This window comes from Hemicordylus capensis, chromosome 17, assembly GCF_027244095.1.
Source record: "Hemicordylus capensis ecotype Gifberg chromosome 17, rHemCap1.1.pri, whole genome shotgun sequence".
Classification (NCBI taxonomy): Eukaryota; Metazoa; Chordata; class Lepidosauria; order Squamata; family Cordylidae; genus Hemicordylus; species Hemicordylus capensis.
Window position 1 is genome coordinate 15825344 of NC_069673.1, and position 20637 is coordinate 15845980.

A 20637-nucleotide genomic window follows, 5' to 3' on the forward strand; every position below is an offset into this window, starting at 1 on the left:
TTTCCCGGGGGGACGCCCTTAGGGGTTGCGCCCATCCGCTTTAATGGGTGTTTCCCGGAGGGACGCCCTTAGGGGTTGCGCCCATCCGCTTTAATGGTTGTTTCCCTGGGGGACGCCCTTAGGGGTTGCGCCCATCCGCTTTAATGGGTGTTTCCCGGGGGGGCGCCCTTAGGGGTTGCGCCCATCCGCTTTAATGGGTGTTTCCCGGGGGACCCATTTAGGGGTTGCGCCCATCCGCTTTAATGGGTGTTTCCCGGGGGGACCCATTTAGCGGTTGCGCCCATCCGCTTTAATGGGTGTTTCCCGGGGGGACCCATTTAGGGGTTGCGCCCATCCGCTTTAATGGGTGTTTCCCGGGGGGACGCCCTTACGGGTTGCGCCCATCCGCTTTAATGGGTGTTTCCCGGGGGGACGCCCTTAGGGGTTGCGCCCATCCGCTTTAATGGGTGTTTCCCGAGGGGACGCCCTTAGGGGTTGCGCCCATCCGCTTTATTGGGTTTTTCCCGGGGGGGCGCCCTTAGGGGTTGCGCCCGTCCGCTTTAATGGGTGTTTCCCGGGGGACGCCCTTAGGGGTTGCGCCCATCCGCTTTAATGGGTGTTTCCCGGGGGGACGCCCTTAGGGGTTGCGCCCATCCGCTTTAATGGGTGTTTCCCGGGGGGACCCATTTAGCGGTTGCGCCCATCCGCTTTAATGGGTGTTTCCCGGGGGGACGCCCTTAGGGGTTGCGCCCATCCGCTTTAATGGGTGTTTCCCGGGGGGACGCCCTTAGGGGTTGCGCCCATCCGCTTTAATGGGTGTTTCCCGGGGGACGCCCTTAGGGGTTGCGCCCATCCGCTTTAATGGGTGTTTCCCGGGGGGACGCCCTTAGGGGTTGCGCCCATCCGCTTTAATGGGTGTTTCCCGGGGGGACGCCCTTAGGGGTTGCGCCCGTCCGCTTTAATGGGTGTTTCCCGTGGGGAAGCCCTTAGGGGTTGCGCCCGTCCGCTTTAATGGGTGTTTCCCGGGGGGACGCCCTTAGGGGTTGCGCCCGTCCGCTTTAATGGGTGTTTCCCGGGGGGAAGCCCTTAGGGGTTGCGCCCGTCCGCTTTAATGGGTGTTTCCCGGGGGGACGCCCTTAGGGGTTGCGCCCGTCCGCTTTAATGGGTGTTTCCCGGGGGGACGCCCTTAGGGGTTGCGCCCGTCCGCTTTAATGGGTGTTTCCCGGGGGGACGCCCTTAGGGGTTGCGCCCGTCCGCTTTAATGGGTGTTTCCCGGGGGGACGCCCTTAGGGGTTGCGCCCGTCCGCTTTAATGGGTGTTTCCCGGGGGGACGCCCTTAGGGGTTGCGCCCGTCCGCTTTAATGGGTGTTTCCCGGGGGGACGCCCTTAGGGGTTGCGCCCGTCCGCTTTAATGGGTGTTTCCCGGGGGGACGCCCTTAGGGGTTGCGCCCGTCCGCTTTAATGGGTGTTTCCCGGGGGGACGCCCTTAGGGGTTGCGCCCGTCCGCTTTAATGGGTGTTTCCCGGGGGGACGCCCTTAGGGGTTGCGCCCGTCCGCTTTAATGGGTGTTTCCCGGGGGGACGCCCTTAGGGGTTGCGCCCGTCCGCTTTAATGGGTGTTTCCCGGGGGGACGCCCTTAGGGGTTGCGCCCGTCCGCTTTAATGGGTGTTTCCCGGGGGACGCCCTTAGGGGTTGCGCCCATCCGCTTTAATGGGTGTTTCCCGGGGGGACGCCCTTAGGGGTTGCACCCATCCTCTTTTATGCGAGTTTCCCGGGGGGACGCCAAGCATTCATGGGACGCAGACGGAGGATATTTATTGTTAGATTTATATACCGCCTTTCATTAAAATAATCAATATGAGCTTGTGACTCCCTCAGTCTTCAGGTTTGTGTGATCGAGGGCTCTTTCCCAAGAACCCACCCCGCCCTCCAAGCCACAACTGAATGAGAGAGAAGGTACACCGTGAAAGCCTGAATAAAGTTTATTCCTGTACAACCATTTCTAAAAAAAAGTACTGATACACCTGCCCGAGTGTGTTGAACGAAGTCTCAGAACGACTTGAACCGTGTGGTTTTTAAAGCCCCTCGCTTAAACCCCAACCGCTCAGCATTCAGTCTCAGGCTTTTTGAGACAGAACCACACAGCCACAAGAAGATGCTTCTAGTTTTTACTACTGCGTTTCGGAAAGCTCTCCCCAGATTTGGGGGTGGCACTGCCATTTCCCTCCCCTCAGGAGAGGCCCCCGTGCGTGGGCAAGCCAGGTGATGCGGGAGAGGAGACAGCTGTGTAAGGGGCCGGGGTGGGGCTGACTCGAGGGAGACACAGCAGTCCAGCCCGGCCCAGTCCTCCGCTCTTCCCGACTGACTACACAGACACACACACGCAAGCACACGGGGGGGAATGCTGCAGGAAGGAGCCGCCTGCCGCGGAGATCATCTCTTCGACTTCCAGGCCGCCCTGGAGTAGGGAGCAGTCCGTTTTTTGTCGGGCGGCTTGAAGTACGAGTAAGCGGCCACCGGCGGGAACTCCGTGTCTGGGTTCTCAGCCATCATCTTCAGCTTGGCTTCAATGGCTTTGATTTTGGCGCTAACACTGTGGGATGGACAAAAGGCACGCGGGTCAAGCCTCGGCTGGTTACCTCACGAGTGGGGTGGGCTGAATGGATATCAGGATGCACTGCGGGCCAGAGAAAACGGACCCCACGAGCCCTCAGGGGACACTAGCAACAGAAGCGGAGCGTGAGCACTGACGCCGAGGGGAGGGGGCTTCTGTTCAGGGGCTTAGAGAGCAGGAAGCCGCCCACTGTCCGTCTGGCAAGTGGGCAAGAGCGCACACGGCCCCTTGCCAAGCGTCTGCGCGGAGTCCCAGTCGGTTTCTGGGCCCTTGACATCAGCCACGGTAGTTGGGAATGGCACCTCCTCACCCAGGGACGGCCTACCTTGGTGTCCCAGCCGCTGGGGACATAAAACTGGGGAAAGCTCTTGCCTCCCTCCCTCGATTGAGGGCTTTCCACCGCAGGAGGCTGGACGAGACAGAGCTTTTGGGCCAGTCTAGGACTCTCCTCCTGCCAGGGTCTCTCTCAGGGAGGCCCAGCTGCACTCCAAGGGCTGCCGCCGACTCCTCCTCCTCCATGCAGCACCATCTGGCCACGCTCCATGCTTGTCCAGAGCCTTACCTGAGGTTGGACTGGGTGGGCTCCATGCTGGACGAGGGCTCCAGGCTGATGGGGAGGATCTTCTCATTCTTATTCTGATCGTATCTCTGAGAGGGGGAGCAGAAGTGGGGGGGGGGCGGAATGGCAGGTGTTATTTCACAGGGAGGCAGCGAAATGTCGCCCACCACGGAGAGCAGCCAGTGACGAGAGCCTGTGGCCTGGCTGCCTCCTGCCCAGGGTGGGAGCAGGCACCAGCCTGTCCTGGCCACGAGGCCGTGCTCACCTTGACCTGGGCGTGGGCCCACCGCACCACCAGCTTCTTGGAGAGGGCCAGCTTGCCGTTGAGGCACTGGATGGCTTGCTCCGCTTCCTGCGGAAGAAACGCAGCTTCATCAAGAGGAGCCCCTTTCTTTCCCCCCACAAGGGCTTGCAGCCACGGCGAGATCTGCAAGGCTCCCAGCCGCCCCTGCTGTTGTGCTGCTCACTTATTGGTTGTTTCTTTTTTAAAAAACATCCTCAAAAGCAGCACGGAAGCCCCCCCCCGCGCGCACACACACACACACACACACACACACAAGACGGGGGCCGCTACTGCCGCGGGAGGTGCAGAGTGCAGTGGGGCCCCTCAGCTCCAGGGAGGAGAGAGGGCCTCGCCACCGCGAGCACAAGGGGTGCTGCTTCCAAAGCAGCAGGGCCCTCCTTGGCTTGCGTTTGGAGGAGGGGCTCCATGTGAGCACCAGGTAGGTAAGAGTTCCCCACCTGGCACAGCCAGCGGTTGCTCCGCTAGAACTGCCATCACCCCCAGCTACAATGTGGGGGGTGGGATGGGGCCGGAGCTCGGTGGCAGAGCCTCTGCTTGGCATGCAGAAGGTCCCCGCGTCAATCCCTGGCAGCATCTCCAGGTAGGGCTGGGAAGGAAAGACGCCTGCCTGCAACCTGGGAGAGCCGCTGCCAGTCAGGATGGACAAGACTGAGCCAGACGGACCAAGGGTCAGACTCCGTCGTAGGCAACTTTCGATATCCCCCTGCTCCTTCCTCTGATGAGAGAAATCTGGAGACGTGACCCATTTTAGGGACAGGGCCATCCTCAGTGGCAGAGCGTCTGCTTGGCACGCAGGAAATCCCGGGTTCCCTCCCCGGCAGCATCTCCAGGAAGGGCGGGGAGAGACCCCCTGCTTGGAATCCTTGGAGGAGCCACTGCCAGTCAGGGTAGACAGTCCTGAGCTGGATGGACCAAGGGCCAGAGACACCACGCCCACCCACCAAACCCACCTACCTGCTTGGTTTCGAAGTTCACAAAGCAGTAGCCTCTGGGCTGTCCCTCCAACGCGCCTGACTTGTGGAAGAGGAAGTCAAACTGCTTCACCCTGCCAAACTTCTGAAGGAGCTTGAGGAGGTGGTACCTGGGGGGAGAAGGCGAGACCGAGGCTGGGAGAGGAGACTGGGCCCGGGGCAAGGCCAAGGTTCCAACTCACGGGGCTCTCCGGTCTTTGATCCTGGCACTGCTTTGAACTCAGAGACAGCTGTGACCCGCTCAGAAAGAAGGGAAGGCAGACCTTGTCGGTGCTTTGGCTCAAGGGTCTTTAAAGATCTGGCCAACTGAGTGCCCAACGGACACGCGGAATTCCGCAACCAGACGATGAACCGCATGAGAGCCCTTGACGCAGGAGCAAAACGTGGGGTAGAGCCCAAGACAGAGACATCGCTGCTTGCGGTGGGGCAGCCCACACAGGCAGGGTCCTGGCCTTGGCCTCCCAATGCTCCCATCCAGAGACCTCTACAGGATCCCGGCAAAGCTTCACGGAAACCGTGGGAACCCAGGTGGCGGCCAGTTCTCTGAAGTTCAGGACAAGCAAGGAAATTCCAGGAACTGAAGCGGTCCTCCAGGCCAGAGGGCTGCAGACGCATTCCTGGAATGGGCCAGTTCAATTCCGCCCGGGCTTAAAGAGCCTTTCATAATGCAGTGAGGGGGCCAAGGCTCTTTCTGGAAGAGGGGACAAGGACAGGTTGGATGCAGAGGGCTGAGGAGTCCTCGCCCTTTCCTCAGAGGGATTGGAGCAATGAGGAGAGGGCCGAGAGCTCAGGGGAAGTTCCCATCACCTCTGAAATCTCTGGAGAGCTCCATCTCGTGTGCTAGAGACTCTCTGAAGTCCTTCCTGGGCGACGTTCCCCAGGAGACAAACACCGTCCCTCCCTATGTCCCATGGAAGATGCTGGACTCCACGAGAGGCTACAGAGCCTCCGCGAAGTATTTCTAAAAGCCGGGATCAAGATTTATTAGCTATTGTCTCAGAGTTCAACAACAAGCCTCCTCCTCCCGGGCCCCTGCGCTATCTTCCCCTGCTGGCAAACACTGCTTGTTTTCCTCGAGCCTCAACAACTGCGGCTCGTCCTGTACTTGGAACGAAAACGGGCTGTGCCTCGCCAAGGGGGCCGCGACTAGATTTCCTCTGGCAGGCCCCACTAGAGGGCCTATTTTTAGGGCCTGGCTTGATTCCATCAGAATTCAAGATGAGCCCTTCCCTGCCGCATCTCCACGGAGCACAGCTGGGAAGCAACACAGAGTCGTTGAGCTTAACTAGATGGGGAGCGGCGGCGGGGGGGGATATGTTCAATTACACTCTATTTAGAGAGCAAGACAGTGAGCACGTTAACCCCCAGGCTCTGCCAGGGCAGGGTTTCCATACCTGGGCAGAGTTAGCAGCGACCCCCCAATTCCCAGCACCCCAGCCTCAGTGCTTGGGGCTCTCTCACATTCCTTGCCACACGGCTCTGGCCTTCCGTCACTGGGCAAGAGGGCAAGCTCTGACAGCCTTTAACCGATCAACTGACTTCTTAAAAAGGCGCCTCCGATCAGTTTCAGCATACGTTTTCAAAACTGCTTTGGTGAAAGCATCGTTCTCGTCCCAACTGCAGGTGGCCCCCTCCAAGAAGGCCCCGCTCCTCTTCGCTCTCACTCAGGAAGGAGTTTTACGGGTGAGGAAGACCAAAGGTGGGAGACAAACGCTTGTGCACAAGGACAGCAGTGGCAGAGAATGGATTTAGAAAAAACCACCACTAGCAATCGGAAGTCCTGGCCAAGCCACGGCAAACACCTCGGATTCCCAGCAGGGGAGCCCAGCCCATTTCCCGCCCACCCCGAGAGAGGCAAAGAGCAGCTCCCAGCTCCCTTCGGGAGGCCGGTTCCTGCCGGCGGGTGGGAGAATCTTGCCGGTTTTGCTCCCAAGACCTGAGCCCCAAGACCAGAAATAAGCCAAGGGGCCCAGAGGCAGCTCCCGAGCCGTGGGCCAGCTCCATTCTGCGGAGGAACGTGGAAGCCAGGCTGCTGGAAGTGACTAGAGCATCTCGGGGAGTCCCTGGAACACGGCACCCCCAGGAGGCTCCCCCCCGCCCCGGCTGCGAGTGCAGCCAGAGCTCGCCCCGACTTCCTGCCATCCGAGGCAAACGCCGGAGAAGCAGCCAAGTCCCGTTTCCATTTCCTCCAAGCCTTCCTCCTGGCACCCCACGAGCTATTCAAAGGCCGAGGCAAGGCTTCCTCTGAACAATGCTGTCCCCGAGATCCGGGAATGGGACAGCCACATGCAAAAGCCATTAAGGCTGGGAATCTGGCCCCACTGGGAGGACTGGTCGAGTGGCTGCTTCTGGGGCCGCGGGCCGAGCAAGACATGTCCCAGGGGAGAGACGCAGAGAGCGGAGGAAGGGGGCGTGTTTCGGGGGGCCCGCTCCAAGAGGGGAGCTGCAGGTGTGTAGGAACACGAAGCCAGGAGAGACAACTGGCAGACGGTTAAACGGAGGCAGGCCAAGATGGACGCAACTCAGAGGCAACCATTCAAAGGACTGCACGGAGAATTCTACCGTGTCCAGTTTTAACAGGCCCAGAGGACTGTTTTCAGTGGTCAGATGTCAGAATCACGTTCTGGGGCAAAAGAATTCAGGTGGAGACCTAGTCCTGTGGTAGCAAGCATGGTCTCCTTGGTTAAGCAGGGCTTGCCTTGATTTGCATTTGGATGGGAGTCTACATGCGATCGAGGGGATGGGGCCGTTGCTCAGTGGAGAGACTCCTGCTTGACACGCTGAAAGTCCCAGACAGCATCCCTCCCTGGCAGCAGCGGCATCTCCAGGTGGGGCTGGGAGAGACCCCTGAGCCTGAGACCCCGGAGGAGCCACTGCCAGTCAGTGTAGGATGATCCTGAGCACAAGGGACCAAGGGCCTGACTCGCCAGAAGACACTTCCTTATGTTCCTAGAACTCCAAAAGGCTTCTTCTGCCCTGGGGCAATTCTCTACCAAGCAGGGATTGATTTCCCCTGCTTTGCAGAGCTGCCCACAATAAACTAGCATGCCTCCGTCTGATGGAGCCCAGAACTCGAAATGCCTGGGTCCAAAGCAAATAGCTCTAGCACAAGAAAAGCCCTGCAGCACCAGGCCCATCCAGTCCAGCAACCTGCTTCATGCAGTGGCCCACCAGGTGCACCTGGGAAGCCTGCAAGTGGGCGGGGGGGGAGCAATGCCCCCCCCGCACTTTTATTCCTTCCACTTTGTTATTCCTTGGGCTGCAAGACCCCCAAACTTCACCAGCAGACGCTTCCCAGCGGCCAGGGCAGGCAGCCTGCCGAATGCTGTCATGCAATTACTCACCCCGGCTAAGCCCTGGCAGTGTCTAAACACGGGGCAAAAATGGTAATTAATGCAAAGCTGAGAAGAGGCCAGCAAGCGCTGTGCTGAATGACTCGCCTGAAGAGGGCATTACATTAATGACGGACTCCACTTAGAGGCGCGATTAGGACGCGGCCCGGCTGAAAGGAACGGCACTTGGAACAAAACAGCCGAGGCACTTGCTGAAAGACGAGGAGCTGGGCAAAAATTGCTTCCACAGCTGAGAGCCACACAATATCCGGGCAATACAACAAGGACAGCCACTTGGGAGGCATCCATCGGAGATTGCTTTGTGCAGGCAAGGGGAAAGGCGGCCACCAGCGCCCAGGCCCCGTGCATCTCGTCTCCCTCCGCTCAATCAAGCTCTCCTCCCTTGGCGTTTAATTGCCCCACTTCAACCTGCTCAAACGTGTTAGCACGCAATTTAAACGCGCTAATCATCCGGAGGCCAGGGGAATGTCAAATGCACGCACTTAACATTTGCTGCCGCCAGGAACGGGGCCGGGGCGTGCACACAGCTGCAGTTATTAGAGGCAGTTGTCTCGGAGCCTTCCCTGCCTTGGGCCCACGGTGCCCCAGGGGCCACTGGCAGACCCACTAGGGTGCAGACAGTGGAGCAGATGAGAACCAAACAACGAAACCTAGGAAGCTGCCTTCTGCTGAGTCAGACCTTTGGTCCATCTTGCTCAGGATTGTCTGCACTGACTGGCAGCAGCTCTCCAAGGTTTCAGGCCGGAGTCTCTCCCTGCCCTCCCTGGAGACGCTGGGACCTTCTCCGTGCAAGCAGATGCTCTGCCACTGGGCTGCAACCCCACCCGCAAAGGCGGCATACACAGGAGAGGATTTCAGAAACCAAAACAGAGACGGGAGGGATCCCCCTCAATGAGTCAGAAAGAAAAGGCAGCAAGGAAGTCTGGTGGCAGTGACAGCACCAGGGAGCAAAGGGCGAGGGCAGTCCAGGAAAGCACACATTCTGACCCTGAGGACAGAGAGGGAGCCTAAATTCAAGAGAGCAGCCCAAAGCAGTCACGGTGCGTTTTTGAAGGTCTCTTCCCCACCCTGGGCTCAGGCACCAGTCCTCTCCCCTCTCCCCGATTGCCCTGCACTCACTCTGTAATCTTGGGGTCAAGGTTCCCGATCCAGAGGCGATGTCCATCCTGCAGGGAGCCCTCAGACAAGATGGAGGCGTTCTCCAGGCGCAGGCTCTGCGTAGGGGGCACCGCAGCCGCCATCCGCACCTGAGAGGGAGGGAACCAGGAAAAGGGGTTGGATGCAGGGCGGGAAGCGAGTGTGGATTCCAGCTGGGAGAGGGGAAGAGGTGCTTTGCTCCACGAGATGACTGAGCAGCAGCATCTGGTCACCCCAGGTGGGTCTCCAGGGCGGTGCGGAGCCAGCACCTGAACCCGGAGCGTTTTATGGTGCTGGTGAAATGCACAGGTGTGGCACAGGTGTGGCACAGAGGCAGAACACCACCTGGCAGCCCTGTGGACACCACCTAACCCTAACCCTAGAGCTGCATCGTGGACAAAGTGCGGGGGGGCATCAAGGCGTAACCGTAAGGAGACTGGGAAAGGGGAAGAAGAGGGCCACCAAGAACTGGAGGCTCTGTGAACTGAACCCGGAGGGCCAGAGCCTCCTTCCAAGCACAGCGGCCACCTCCAGCCTCAGAACCCCAATTGCAGGGGAGCAAGGGCAGGAGAGAGGGCAGGCCCCTCTCACCCATCGCCTATGGGCTTCCCGGGGGCATCTGGTGGGCCACTGCGTGAGACAGCAGGCTGGACTGGATGGGCCTCCTCGGGCTTGACCCAGCAGGGCTGTCCTAATGGGCAATGTGGCACCGACAGGGCCTCCTTGCTCCAGCACTGGGGGTCCCTGGACAGGCCAACTACAATGCCCATCGTCCCCTGCCCCCATGGCCTTCGGCTGGGAGGAATCCCCACCCATCCCCAGCGCTGAAAAAACAATCACTTGAAATCGCACAGCCTGCCGAGGGGCCGCCTAGAAACACATAATTTGCTGCCCTTGTTTTTTAATATAGCTACAAAAATTCATAAAAGCAAACAAGAAGTTGCATAAAAGCGCCCACCAGCGCCCAAGGCAGGGAGCCCGGCCGTTACGGGACTACCGCTCCCATCACCCGCTGCCACAAAGGCCATGGCTGGGGAAGGGATGATGGGAGCGGTAGTCCAAGCCTACGAAACCCTGCGCTGGGGCGAGGCGGCGTATAATTGTGATGGATAAATTTAGAAGCGGCTATTGTGAACAAACACTCCCAAGTCAGCTCCTCGCGGGGGGCTCTGCCTCTGGGCATGTGCAGAGTACGGAGCCGCCCCCCGACCCCGGGAAGGGACGGGAGAGGGGAGGAGGCGAGGAGCGGAGGAGGGCCCCCTGGGCATGTGCAGAGCGCGACTCACCGGCATCCCCTCCGCGCGCGCCCCCCCACTCGCTCTCTCGCTCCTTCCTCCTCCGGCGGGCGCTGTGACGCAATCCCAGCGCGACGCAGGAGTGCCCTGACGTCACTAGTGGGCGCGCATCGGTGGAGGGAGGGGCGCGGAGCGAAGTGACGTCATCCCCGCGCGCCGCCGAGACAAGCGACCTTTCCGCCCGCCCCTCAGCGGAGGAGATTCGGCTTCGGCAGGCCGACGAAGGAAAAGGCCGCGGCGGGGGAGCGGAGCGGAGGACAGAAGGAAGGAGCAGCCCGCCGGGCAGCCAAGGGAGAAGAAGAAGACGCGAGCGGCCGGCGGGGCGGGGCCCTGGGCAGCCAATGGGAAGGGCTTGTGAGCAGTGGGCGTGGCGCCGGAGGCTCGCCCAAGGCGGAGCCGGCTGGAGGATGGTGGGCGCGGCTTGGAGGCAGCCAATGAAGAGGCTGGGAGGCGGTGGGCGTGTCCCGTTCCCCCCCCCCGCTGGTGGGCGGGGCCTCGAACCCCGGGGGCTGCCCGCGCGCGGTCCTGGAAGAGGAGAGGCGGGATCCGGATCAGGTGCGTCTACACCGGGGTGTCTAAACCGGATTAGCGCCTGCCCTGACTTCCTCCGGAAAAAGGAAAAGGTGCCTGATTGAGGTGGGCTCTGGAATGGGCGCCCACGTTCGAGATCAAGCGGGGTTGGGGAGGGGGTCGGCATGGATCCCTGGCCCCTGCTTGGCCTCCCCCCCCCCCCACCCAGTGGCAGCAGAGCGCCTGCTTGGCATGCAGAAGGGCCCCGGCGCCGCCCTTGATGCTGCCTCGGAGGGACGGAGGCCGGCCCTTGGTCCATGCGCGATTGCCCGCTCTGATCGGCAGCAGCTCCCAACCCTGCCTGGAAATGCTGCCAGTCAGTGCAGACAATCCTGAGCTGGATGGACCGAGGGTCTGACTCTGGATAAGGCAGCCCCCCTCTCCTGTTCTTGTCCGGTGTCCTGCTTGTTACGGCATATGTCCACACACACAACACACGGTCCACAGATGCTGTTGCCCGACTCCTCAACTCGGAGTAAGTCCAATGCCAGGCCTTGCTTCCTTCCCGCTCTTGCTAGCCCCTTAACGCCAGCACGCCAGGACCTTGAGCCTGCATGCCCGTTAAACCGGAGACCCCTGGAGGCTCCTGCAGCCCACAGCCCTAACTGAAACCTTTCTTCCTAGGCTGCTCGTGAGAGTCCACCATGGCTGCATCCCTGCGATGTCTCCGGCAGGGGCCCGTCCTGCTCCGCTACTCTGCCTTGGGGATTGCCAGGTCACTGCTGCCACCTCCTCCTCCTCAGGCCCCTCTGAAGTTTGGGGCCCCGATTCTGCAGGGCTGCAAGGAAAATGGGTTCCCTCAAGCTCTACAGACCAGGCACCTTGCTACCAAGAAAGCCAAAAGTAAGAGAGAACATAGGAAGCTGCCATATACTGAGCCAGACCACTGGTCCATCTAACTCAGTATTGTCTTCACAGACTGGCAGCGGCTTCTCCCAGGTTGCAGGCTGGTATCTCTCTCAGCCCTGTCTTGGAGATGCTGCCAGGGAGGGAACTTGGGATCTTCTGCTCTTCCCAGAGTGGCCCCATCCCCTAAGGGAAATATCTTCCAGTACTCACAGGTCAAGTCTCCCATCCATATGCAACCAGGGCTGATGCTGCTTAGCTAAGGGGACAAGTCCTGCTTGCTACTACAAGACCAGCTGTCCTCCCCAAGACGAAGAACAGCCAGGACTTGCAGGGATGAGAAGATTTAGGGCCCTTGATCCTGACCGCTCGACTCTGGGCGGGGGAGAGGCCCTGAGAGAGCCCTGATGGAAGTTGGGCCAAGATGAAAACCTCTGCGTTGTGTGGAGGCGAGTCGGGCAGGAGCTAACCTCTCATGTGTGCTTCCCGCAGCCAAAGGGAAAAGCCAGGCCCGCGTGAACCTCAACGCCTCTTTAGTGGAGGACATCGTCAACTTGGAAGAGGTCCAGGAGGAGATGCGCTCTGTGCTCCAAGGCCTACAGGAGGATTTCGGCAAAAGCCTGAGCATCCGGACCTCCCCAGGTAAGTCGGTGGCTTCTGCAGTGGGGTCCTAGAGAGACTCTCCTTGCCCTGCAGAAGGTAGAGCTGGCTTCACCCCCAGCTGTAACTTGGGAGTCTGTGGATAAGAACAAGTGTCCCGGGGCATGTGCTGAGTGAGGTTGTCATGTCCTGGGACAGCCTCATTTCCCGTGACTGTCTTCACAGACTGGCAGCGGCTTCTCCCAGGTTGCAGGCAGGAGTCTCTCTCAGTCCTCTATCTTGGAGATGCTGCCAGGGAGGGAACTTGGGACCTTCTGCTCTTCCCAGAGCGGCTCCATCCCCTCAGGGGAATGTCTTACTTCTCAGGTCTTTAGTGTTTTACATGAGCAACCTGGAAGTGTCGTTTTAGACCCAGGAGACCTTTCAGACTCTTATGCGCCCATAGATGGTTAACTGCTGCAACCTGGTCTGAAGTTCCTCGCTGGGCACCCCAGCGGCATCTCCCTTGAGATTCTTTCCAAAACGCTTCCTTTGGCCTGAGCCTGACCAGGAAGGATCCGCTCTTGCTAGTAGCTTCCTGCAGATGGCCACTGCCAGTGAGACGGGTCAGAAACCTCCATGCGAACCGTTTGCAGATGTGACCAAGAAGGGAGCTCCCAGCCGCAGCCGGGCAGGAAGGACACAATTGTCACTAAATTAGCCTCTCGGAAATTGCTGGGGGGGCGGGCTCTCCCCCCAGCTGAAATCCTAGCAAGGGTGCAGCCTACCCATAAGTCAGCCCCACCGGTTTCAGCAGGATCCACTTCCAAGGCACAATATCATTTCACTTTCCAACCGTGATGCTTTTAAAAAGAGAGAGAGAGAGAGTGGATTTTGGATGATGATTCAAGTCCTGCCTCGCAGGGTGGTTGGGAAGATGAGTGATTACGGAGCTGGCAGTCGGAAGGTGTCATGTAGAAAAGTTGGCAGTCCCCCCAACGTAATCTCCCAAATTGAAGGTCTTCTCTTGGGAGAAACTGTGCTCAGACGTGGGGGGTTTTGCCCAGGGGTGGGGCTGGTGTGGCAGCCCCTGTCGTTGCCTGTTCCTGGCCCTCAGGCTAGCTTAGGCAGTAGCCCTGCAGAGTCCTCTGCTTCCCAGAATCGAATTTTAACCGTTCCAGGCTCTGTTGGTGTCCACAAGCACCCAAATGCAAATAGGCATTGACAGGATGCTACCACTTCTTCTTGAAGGCGCGCTCGATCACATAACGGTCGTGACCAAGGAGGGGAAGTTTCCTCTGAACCAGCTCGGGCAAATCTCCATGAAGTCTCCACAGCTCCTGGTCGTCAACATGAGCAACTTCCCGGAAGTAAGTTGAACGTTCCTGACCGACTTGGGTGAGTGTGGCTCCCAGTGTATGCGTCGGGTTAAGCCAGGGGGATTCCCAACTGGTGGCCCTCCGGATGTTGCTGAACTACAACAACCATCACCCCCAGCCATAATATATTCTCGCTGAGGATGATGGGCCGAGGTTATGAACCCCTGGGTTAAGCCAACAGAATGGCCGGGAGTTGTGGGAGCCAGGCAGTGCAGCCGTTTCAAACCCCGCTGCCCTTTACTCACTGGGTGACCTTGGCAGCTGCTTCCCTCCCTCCATGAAACCGAGGAAATTCCCCAGGGGGCTAGCTAAGAATCCGGCCTAGTGGCGCTTCAGGGGCACGCTTCACGGGCTCCTCCCCATGACTAGGAAGCGCAGAATCAATTCTGCAAGAAGGTAGGATGTTGCAGAATAAAATGTCAGGTTGTGTAGGAGATGCAGGGTGCAGGATCCACTTTTCACCACACAGAGCTTGGGCGGCCGGACCGCACCGCTTTAAGATTTCTTGGCACGCTGTAGCTGTGTTGCCCTCCGGGCGGGGGGGGGGGGGGACGACTGTGGGGGACCCTCCTTTCCTCGCAGTGTCCGTGCAGCAGAATGCGGCATGGAAACCCGCAGCTAGGAAGAGCCGGCCTGGTGCTAATCCCTCCCTTCTTTTCACACTTGCCCCTTGCAATGTGGAATGAGTTAAGTGGTTTAACTCTTTCCCTTGAAGCTCCTGCCACGTGAGATCTTTGGCACGCCACAGCTTGGGCCCTCCCGGAATCTTTCATCCCCCCTCGCCTTAAAACAGTCCAGGCTCGCGTTCCGCCCCCCACCCCTCGAGAGAATTCGCTGTGGGGTTTTGATCTGCATTGCCTCAACCCATCAGAACAGTCCCTTCCCCCTGCAAAAAAGCCGAACGGCTCATTCTGACGCTGGCTTCCTTTTCCCTCCACCGATACCTCAAAAGTGGGGAGGGGCCGGTGTGGCGCAGGGGGGGGGGGGCGCAGTTCGCAATTCAGCCTGATCAAAGCGGCCCGCGCCAATCTGACTTCCTGGTCGCGCTGGTAACCGAACTAAATGTTTCCATGTTCTGTCAAGATGGATTGCTCCCCGTTGATGGAGAGCCCGGGCGTCTGGTAATAATTATTTACTAATTCCTCCTGCCTTTTTTTGATCTCGGCTCTGCAGAGCTCAGCTGCGGCTATCAAGGCTATCCAAGAGAGCGGGATGAACCTGAACCCGGAAGCCGAGGGCTCGATCATTCGGGTGCCCGTCCCCAAGTAAGCCGGCTCGCTGTGCCTGGGGGGTGCGGCCGCAAGCCGCCCCGGGCAGTTCTGCCTCTGCGTGTCCTGGGTTGGGGGGCCAGTCTGGGAGGGGAGGGGAGCCCCACAGGTCGAGAGGCACGGCTCTCACTGGAACTGCTTCGAAATGCCTGTGAGGCGGAGGACGTCCTGGGGGACGTCCCTCGCGTCCTGCTTCCTCGGCCTCGGAGGAGGGATTTGCCAGTGGGTGGCCGGGACCCTCAGCAGCGCCCCTCTGGTTGAGCTTCCTCGTCCTGGCCCAGCTCAAGGCAGCAACGAAGCCCCACAGACAACGTGCGGCGATTGCCGCTCGCCTCAGTGGCTGTTCAAAAAAGGCAAAACTGAGCTTGAACGCCAGCTGCCTCCTACTGAGTCAGACCCTTGGTCCACTCGACTCATGGCTGTCTACTCTGACCAGCAGCCGCTCTCCAGGGTTTGAGACCGGGGGTCATTCCCCGCCCTGCCTGGAAATGCTTCCAGGGATTGGCTCTCAGCTCTTCTGCATGCAAAGCAAGGCCCCTTTCTTTTAAAAGGAGACGCCTGCCCATGGCTAGGAGGTACAGTCGCTTAACCGAGCCTCCGTGTTTAGAGGCAGCGTGCCCCCGAAAAGCAGGGCTGGGTCCACGCTATCGTTCAAATCCAGGTGTCACGTGGGTTGCCGACAGCAGCGCAACTGTGTGAACCTGGGCCAAGATGCTTGATAGCCCAAGGTGCAGCTGGGATTCCCGCCCGATTCCCATTCACACAATCACGCTCATGTGGGCCACCTACGTTCAACCTGGATTCAAATGATTGTGAGAGCCGGGCCCAGGTGAGCAGCGAGGAAAGGCGACCCGCTTTCTGCTGTGCTGGAAGCGGAAGGATCTGCCCCGTCCCGAGTCAGACCCTGACTCCATCCGGCTCAGCACCGTCCACGCTCCAGAGGTCTCTTTCCCAGCCCTCCCTGGAGATGCTGCCAGGGACTGAACCGGGGGCCTTCGGTGAGCAAGGGGGCCGATGCTCCCGCCACTGAGCTATGGGCAGCCCCTCGCTTGCATCACCAAGAGGGGGGCCCTCCGTTATCTTGGAGAAGCTGATAAAGGGGTTGCTTAAAGCGTTGCTGAACAGCTGGGTTTTTAGGAGGACGTCTTCTTCGCCACAAGCCCCATCGCCCGTTCAGATCTTCTGGGGAGGTACATCTACGGTTGCCACCGGCTTGTCTGGCGGCTACTGGGAGACAGGCCTCCTCCATTGCTGTCCCTGGGCTTTGGAATGCGCTCCCTGTCGAAAGAAGAGCCTCCCCTTCTCTGGCAACTTTTTAAAAGGCCCTGAAGACACATTTGTTTGCCCAGGCTTTCAAGTAGACCCGTAGTTTTAGGACTTTTAATGTTGGGTTTCACCTGCTTTTTATATTTCAAGGATTTTAACTGTAAACCGCCCAGAGACGCAAGTCCTGGGCGGTATAGGAATACGTCCGATAAATGAAACAAAGGATCTGGGCCCCCAAGGAAAGCTCCCTTTTGCTTTTATAGAAGCGCCTTCGCCCGGCTGCGCAGCATTTTGGCCTCCAAGTGGGAAGAAATCTCGCCTGGGTTCTTCGGACTCTCGCAAAGGGCCGGAGCCCGGCAGGCAGGATTCCGCTCCTGGCAGTCCCACAGATCAGCAGCTCCTGGAGCAGGCTGGCGAACCCAAGCCCTTCCCTTCTGTTGGGGATGAGCGGGAGCCCGCTTCCCTGCCTCACTCAGGCAGACCCTTCCCAGCGTCTTGGGCTGCTGAGCTGCCGCCTCCGGCGTTCTTCTCCCTTTCTCTTCTCCCTGCCCCCCCCCCCCGCGCCCCCTTCTCTCCCCCCCCCCCATCCTGAAGGAGGCTGCTATTATCTCCCTAATTGCTGAGGATTCCGGGTGGCTGCCGAGCGCCTTGATTGCTCACGCGCTCCGAGGTTGCCCTCCAATTTGAATTGCAGGGGGGGAGGAGGAACCCAGGCCTGGCGAGAGGCAGAGAGAGTTGGCAACTTCTCTCTCCTCCCCACCCACCCCCTCGGCTACAGAGCCGGAGGATGGCTGCCTCCCTCTGTCCTCGCCCTCTGTCTTGGGGAGCTGTGCCGTTGCCCTCACTGGCTGGGCATCCAGTGGAAAGGGGTGGCATTTTCAGGCTCCGTTGGAGAAGCCGCTGCCAGTCTGTGAAGACAAGACTGAGCCAGATAGACCAAGGGTCTGACTCCGTAGGTGGCAGCTTCCTATGTTCCTAATGTCTTAATGAGTTCACAAGAGTCCCTGTTTTCTGCCGCTGTTCAGGTTTGCGTTTCTCCGTGTGCTTGCTGGAAACGTTGGTACTCGGCCTCTCCCTGCGAGCCCGAGAGCGAGCTTTGCCCGACATATCTTTCTCCCTTTCCCCTCTTGCTGGACAGAGTCACCCGCGAGCACAGAGAGAGCCTGGCCACGCTAGCCAAACAGCTGACCCATAAAGCCAAGGAGTCCCTGCGGAAGGTGAGGGCCGGGGCCATCAACCGGACGAAGAAGGCCAAGGGCACCGTGTCAGAGGACACCATCCGGCTGATAGAGAAACAGGTACCAGTCAGGGGTTTTTTCCTGGTGTGTGGGGGTAGATTTTTCCATCGCTCGGACGAAGAGAGGCTCTCTCGAGCTACGCAGCCAAGGAATGTTGCGTTCAACAGGCACTCCAGTCCAAATCTATAGGAAGTTGTGCTGCGGTTGACATGGTACAGCCCTCTCGTGGGACATGGTACAGCCCTCTCGTGGGACCAGGGCACCTTGCAATGCACCGGGACAGGCTTCCCCATCATAACCTCCAAGAGAGCCAGCTTGGTGTAGTGGTTGGAGTGTTGGACTAGCACTGGGGGAGACCCAAGTTCAAATCTCCCTCCAGCCATCAAACTCTCTGAGTGACTCTGCCCAGTTGCTCCTCTCTCTCTCAGGCTAGCCTACCTCACAGGGTGGTTGTGAGGATAAACATAACCATGTACGTCACTCTGGACTCCTCCGTGGAAGAGCAGGATATAAGTGTGAAAAATAAATAAATAACCCCCATCTAGGGAAAGGCAGCTGTTTACGCAGAATGATGCACATTCAAGGAAAGCGAGTCCTCTCGCAGAATCGTACCAAGTGCCTTTTCTGAACTCTTGACTCGAAATCTCAGGGACGGAGCCCTGTGTAAATAAAACCGCCGCATCCTGATGACACAGATTCCAGCACTGAACTACAAGGGATCCATTTACTCCCTTCAGTCAGCTAGAGTCCATCTCCCACTTCTTGGCCAAACGTCGTCCATCAAAGATGTCCATTGTGGCCATCTCTAGAAACATGAACACGACAAATATTGGTGTGCCGCTTTTAATTAATTAATTAAAGAGGGCTCCCCTGTCCCCAAAGGGCTCACAGTCTAAAAAAAGAAACACAAGACAGACCCCCAGCAGCAGCCACTGGGGGAGGGGTGCTGTGCTGGGGATGGAGAGGGCCAGTTGCTCTCCCCCTGCTCAATAAAGGGAACCACCACTTTGAAAGGGTGCCTCTTTTGTTCAGTTAGCAGGAGGAGCCCCTCCACAAAACTGTGGGGGAAGAAAAAAGCTTCCGTTGTGGAAAGCGTCCCGTGCAGAACCCGAATCCGTTCCCGGAAGTCCATCCCCTAGCAGTTTTGCAGCTCCAGAATGTCCCTCTTCCAGAACATGAAACAATAGGCTCGGCAGCTCAGATTTTAATGCTCTCTCGCCTCTGCAATAACGATTCCGGTACCAATTTGAAACCTTGATGCAATTTTATTTTATTTTATTTTATTTTATTTATTTCGTACCTGCCTTATGGGGTAAGACGGCGATGTGTTTGTAAAGTCAAAGTTGCCGACTTTTAATTTTCTCGCATGGCTCTAGATCCAGCAGATGGCAGACGACACGGCGGCCGAGATGGAAAAGCTGCTGGCGGTGAAGACCAAGGAGCTGCTTGGGTAGCCCTACCCGCCAGGCGGAAGAGCGAGGCTGGCTGCAGGGAGGCCGATGCGGACTCTCTGCCGCCTTCCCCTGCCCCTCTGGACGGCCGCAGCTCCCTACAGGCACCCCCTTGTGACAGTGCTGGGCCCCCACCGTAGGCGAGTGAGAGAGTCCCTCGATCAAGGCACGGTCCTGGATGAGCCGGCTGGCTCTGGCCAGTGAGAGGGGAGGCCGTTTGCTTCTGCTCTCGCCAGGCTGGTTATCTGGGCAGCCTCCAGAGCTCCTGGGAAGGGGGCCGACCCCGCCGGTGCTCGAAGAAAGAGAGGCAGAGGAGAACTGGGCCCTCGGCTGCCGCCGTTGGAGCCAGCGGCCCACCTGGTCGTCCTCTCCAGTTTATTTTTGTGGTGTGATCTCTGTGCTGGGCAAGGACTGGAATAAAGCTCGGTTGGTCTCCTCCTGTGCCCTGGTCCTGCTCGCGGCCTCCTCCGTTTTCACCGCTGCTTTGGTGGCAAGAGGACGTTTCTCCCCTCTGTGGGGGACAGCTGCAAAGAGTTTTAGCAGGGGGAGGTGTCCAGATTGCACAGGCCCTCTCTCACTTCCCCCGTTTTTAAAGCAGCTTCTGCAGCCGATGCTTTAGGTGCTGCTGGTTCGTGCCGCAGCTGCTGCCCACCATTTCTGTCCCAGAATGCATCGCTGCTGCTGCTGCTGCTGCAGGGACCGTTTCCCTGTGAAGAGCACCCCAGTGGAGACTCACCCTCTTGCCGCCGCCAGGGGCAAGCCTCTTCCCCCAACCCTGCAGAAATGCCCCTCCTTCCCCCCACACACGTATCGGAGTCTCTCTCTGCCCTGTGAAGGGCTCTGGGCATTGCCAGCTCTGCCCGATCTGCCTGGCTTGCTGACTCTGCCGGGGAGGTGCGGGGCCTCGGGTGCAGGCCGCCAGGGGCATGAAACGGAGATCTTGACCCTGAAAGAAAAGGTGAGGGGAACTCCGAAATGCCGAGGTGGGTCAAGTGATTTCTCGGGCCGAGTCAGCCAGCATCTCCAAAGCCAGTGACCCCTGCAGTTTCAGGTAGCCAAGGCTGGGCCTTCGTGGGCCCAGCATAAACCTAGACGTAGATGTAGCAACAAAATCCCAGAACGGTGCAAAATAACACGGTGCGAATTCTCTGGCTCTGGGCAATTCAGGTGGCAAAGTTCTGCTCTCCTTGGGAGAGACACTTAATCTTTTTGAGAGAGGGGGCGGCACTGTTTCCGTGGCAGAAATGTAAAAGGCGAGGAGTGCTGGCCTTGTGGCAGTGAGCATGGATTGTCCTCTCTGCTAAGCAGGGTCTGCTTTGGCTTGCATTTGGATGGGAGACTACATGTGAGCACTGTAAGATCTTCCCCTTAGGAGACGGGGCCATCGCTCAGGGGAAGAGCATCTGCTTTGCATGCAGAAGGTCCCAGGTTCCTTCCCTGGCAGCAGCTCCAGGTTGGGCTGGGAGAGACCCCTGAGCCTGAAACCCTGGAGAAGCCGCTGCCAGTCAGTGTAGACAATACTGAGCTAGATGGACCCAGGGTCTGACTCAGTAGAAGGCAGCTTCTTGTATCTAAGGGCCAAAATACTGGTTATCATCTCGCTTCAGGCTCTTGCCCAGATGAAACCCGTTTGCTCTGGCAAAAGGTGGTCTGGCTCTCTGAGAGAGCCCGCAGAGCATCAGCTCTAACTGCCCCACCTTGCAGCGTGAGAAATCGCCCCGTCCCCCCTCCCCTTTATGGCTGGGGAGAAAAGGGCCCGTTTGATAAATGCTGAGCTTGCCCGAGCTCCGAGCTGAAAGCAATTTGCTGGACGAGACGAGCACCGCCA

General features: G+C 58.8%; 2 protein-coding genes across 6 annotated transcripts; one reads left to right on the plus strand and one right to left on the minus strand.

Moving 5' to 3' along the window:
- Window positions 1-1945: 1945 nt before the first annotated feature.
- RBM18 (RNA binding motif protein 18) lies at window positions 1946-10402 on the minus strand. Its single transcript, XM_053282636.1, has 6 exons — window positions 10204-10402; window positions 8900-9027; window positions 4411-4537; window positions 3418-3504; window positions 3156-3241; window positions 1946-2572 (listed from the first exon to the last, which is right to left on the minus strand). Exons 1-6 carry the CDS (start codon window positions 10207-10209, stop codon window positions 2413-2415), a joined length of 594 nt encoding a protein of 197 aa, XP_053138611.1. The 5' UTR covers window positions 10210-10402; the 3' UTR covers window positions 1946-2412.
- Window positions 10403-19244, plus strand: MRRF (mitochondrial ribosome recycling factor). 5 transcript variants are annotated; one of them, XM_053282634.1, is made up of 7 exons: window positions 10429-10622; window positions 11407-11625; window positions 12121-12270; window positions 13459-13577; window positions 14760-14851; window positions 17259-17418; window positions 18735-19244. In XM_053282634.1, the coding sequence occupies exons 2-7, from the start codon at window positions 11427-11429 to the stop codon at window positions 18810-18812; spliced, it is 798 nt and encodes a 265-aa protein (XP_053138609.1). In that variant the 5' UTR covers window positions 10429-10622; window positions 11407-11426; the 3' UTR covers window positions 18813-19244. The 5 variants fall into 5 exon arrangements, with proteins under 5 accessions (XP_053138605.1, XP_053138609.1, XP_053138607.1 ...); XM_053282632.1 differs by having other exon boundaries at window positions 10442-10767; XM_053282631.1 differs by lacking the exon at window positions 10429-10622 and adding an exon at window positions 10693-10848.
- Window positions 19245-20637: the final 1393 nt, after the last annotated feature.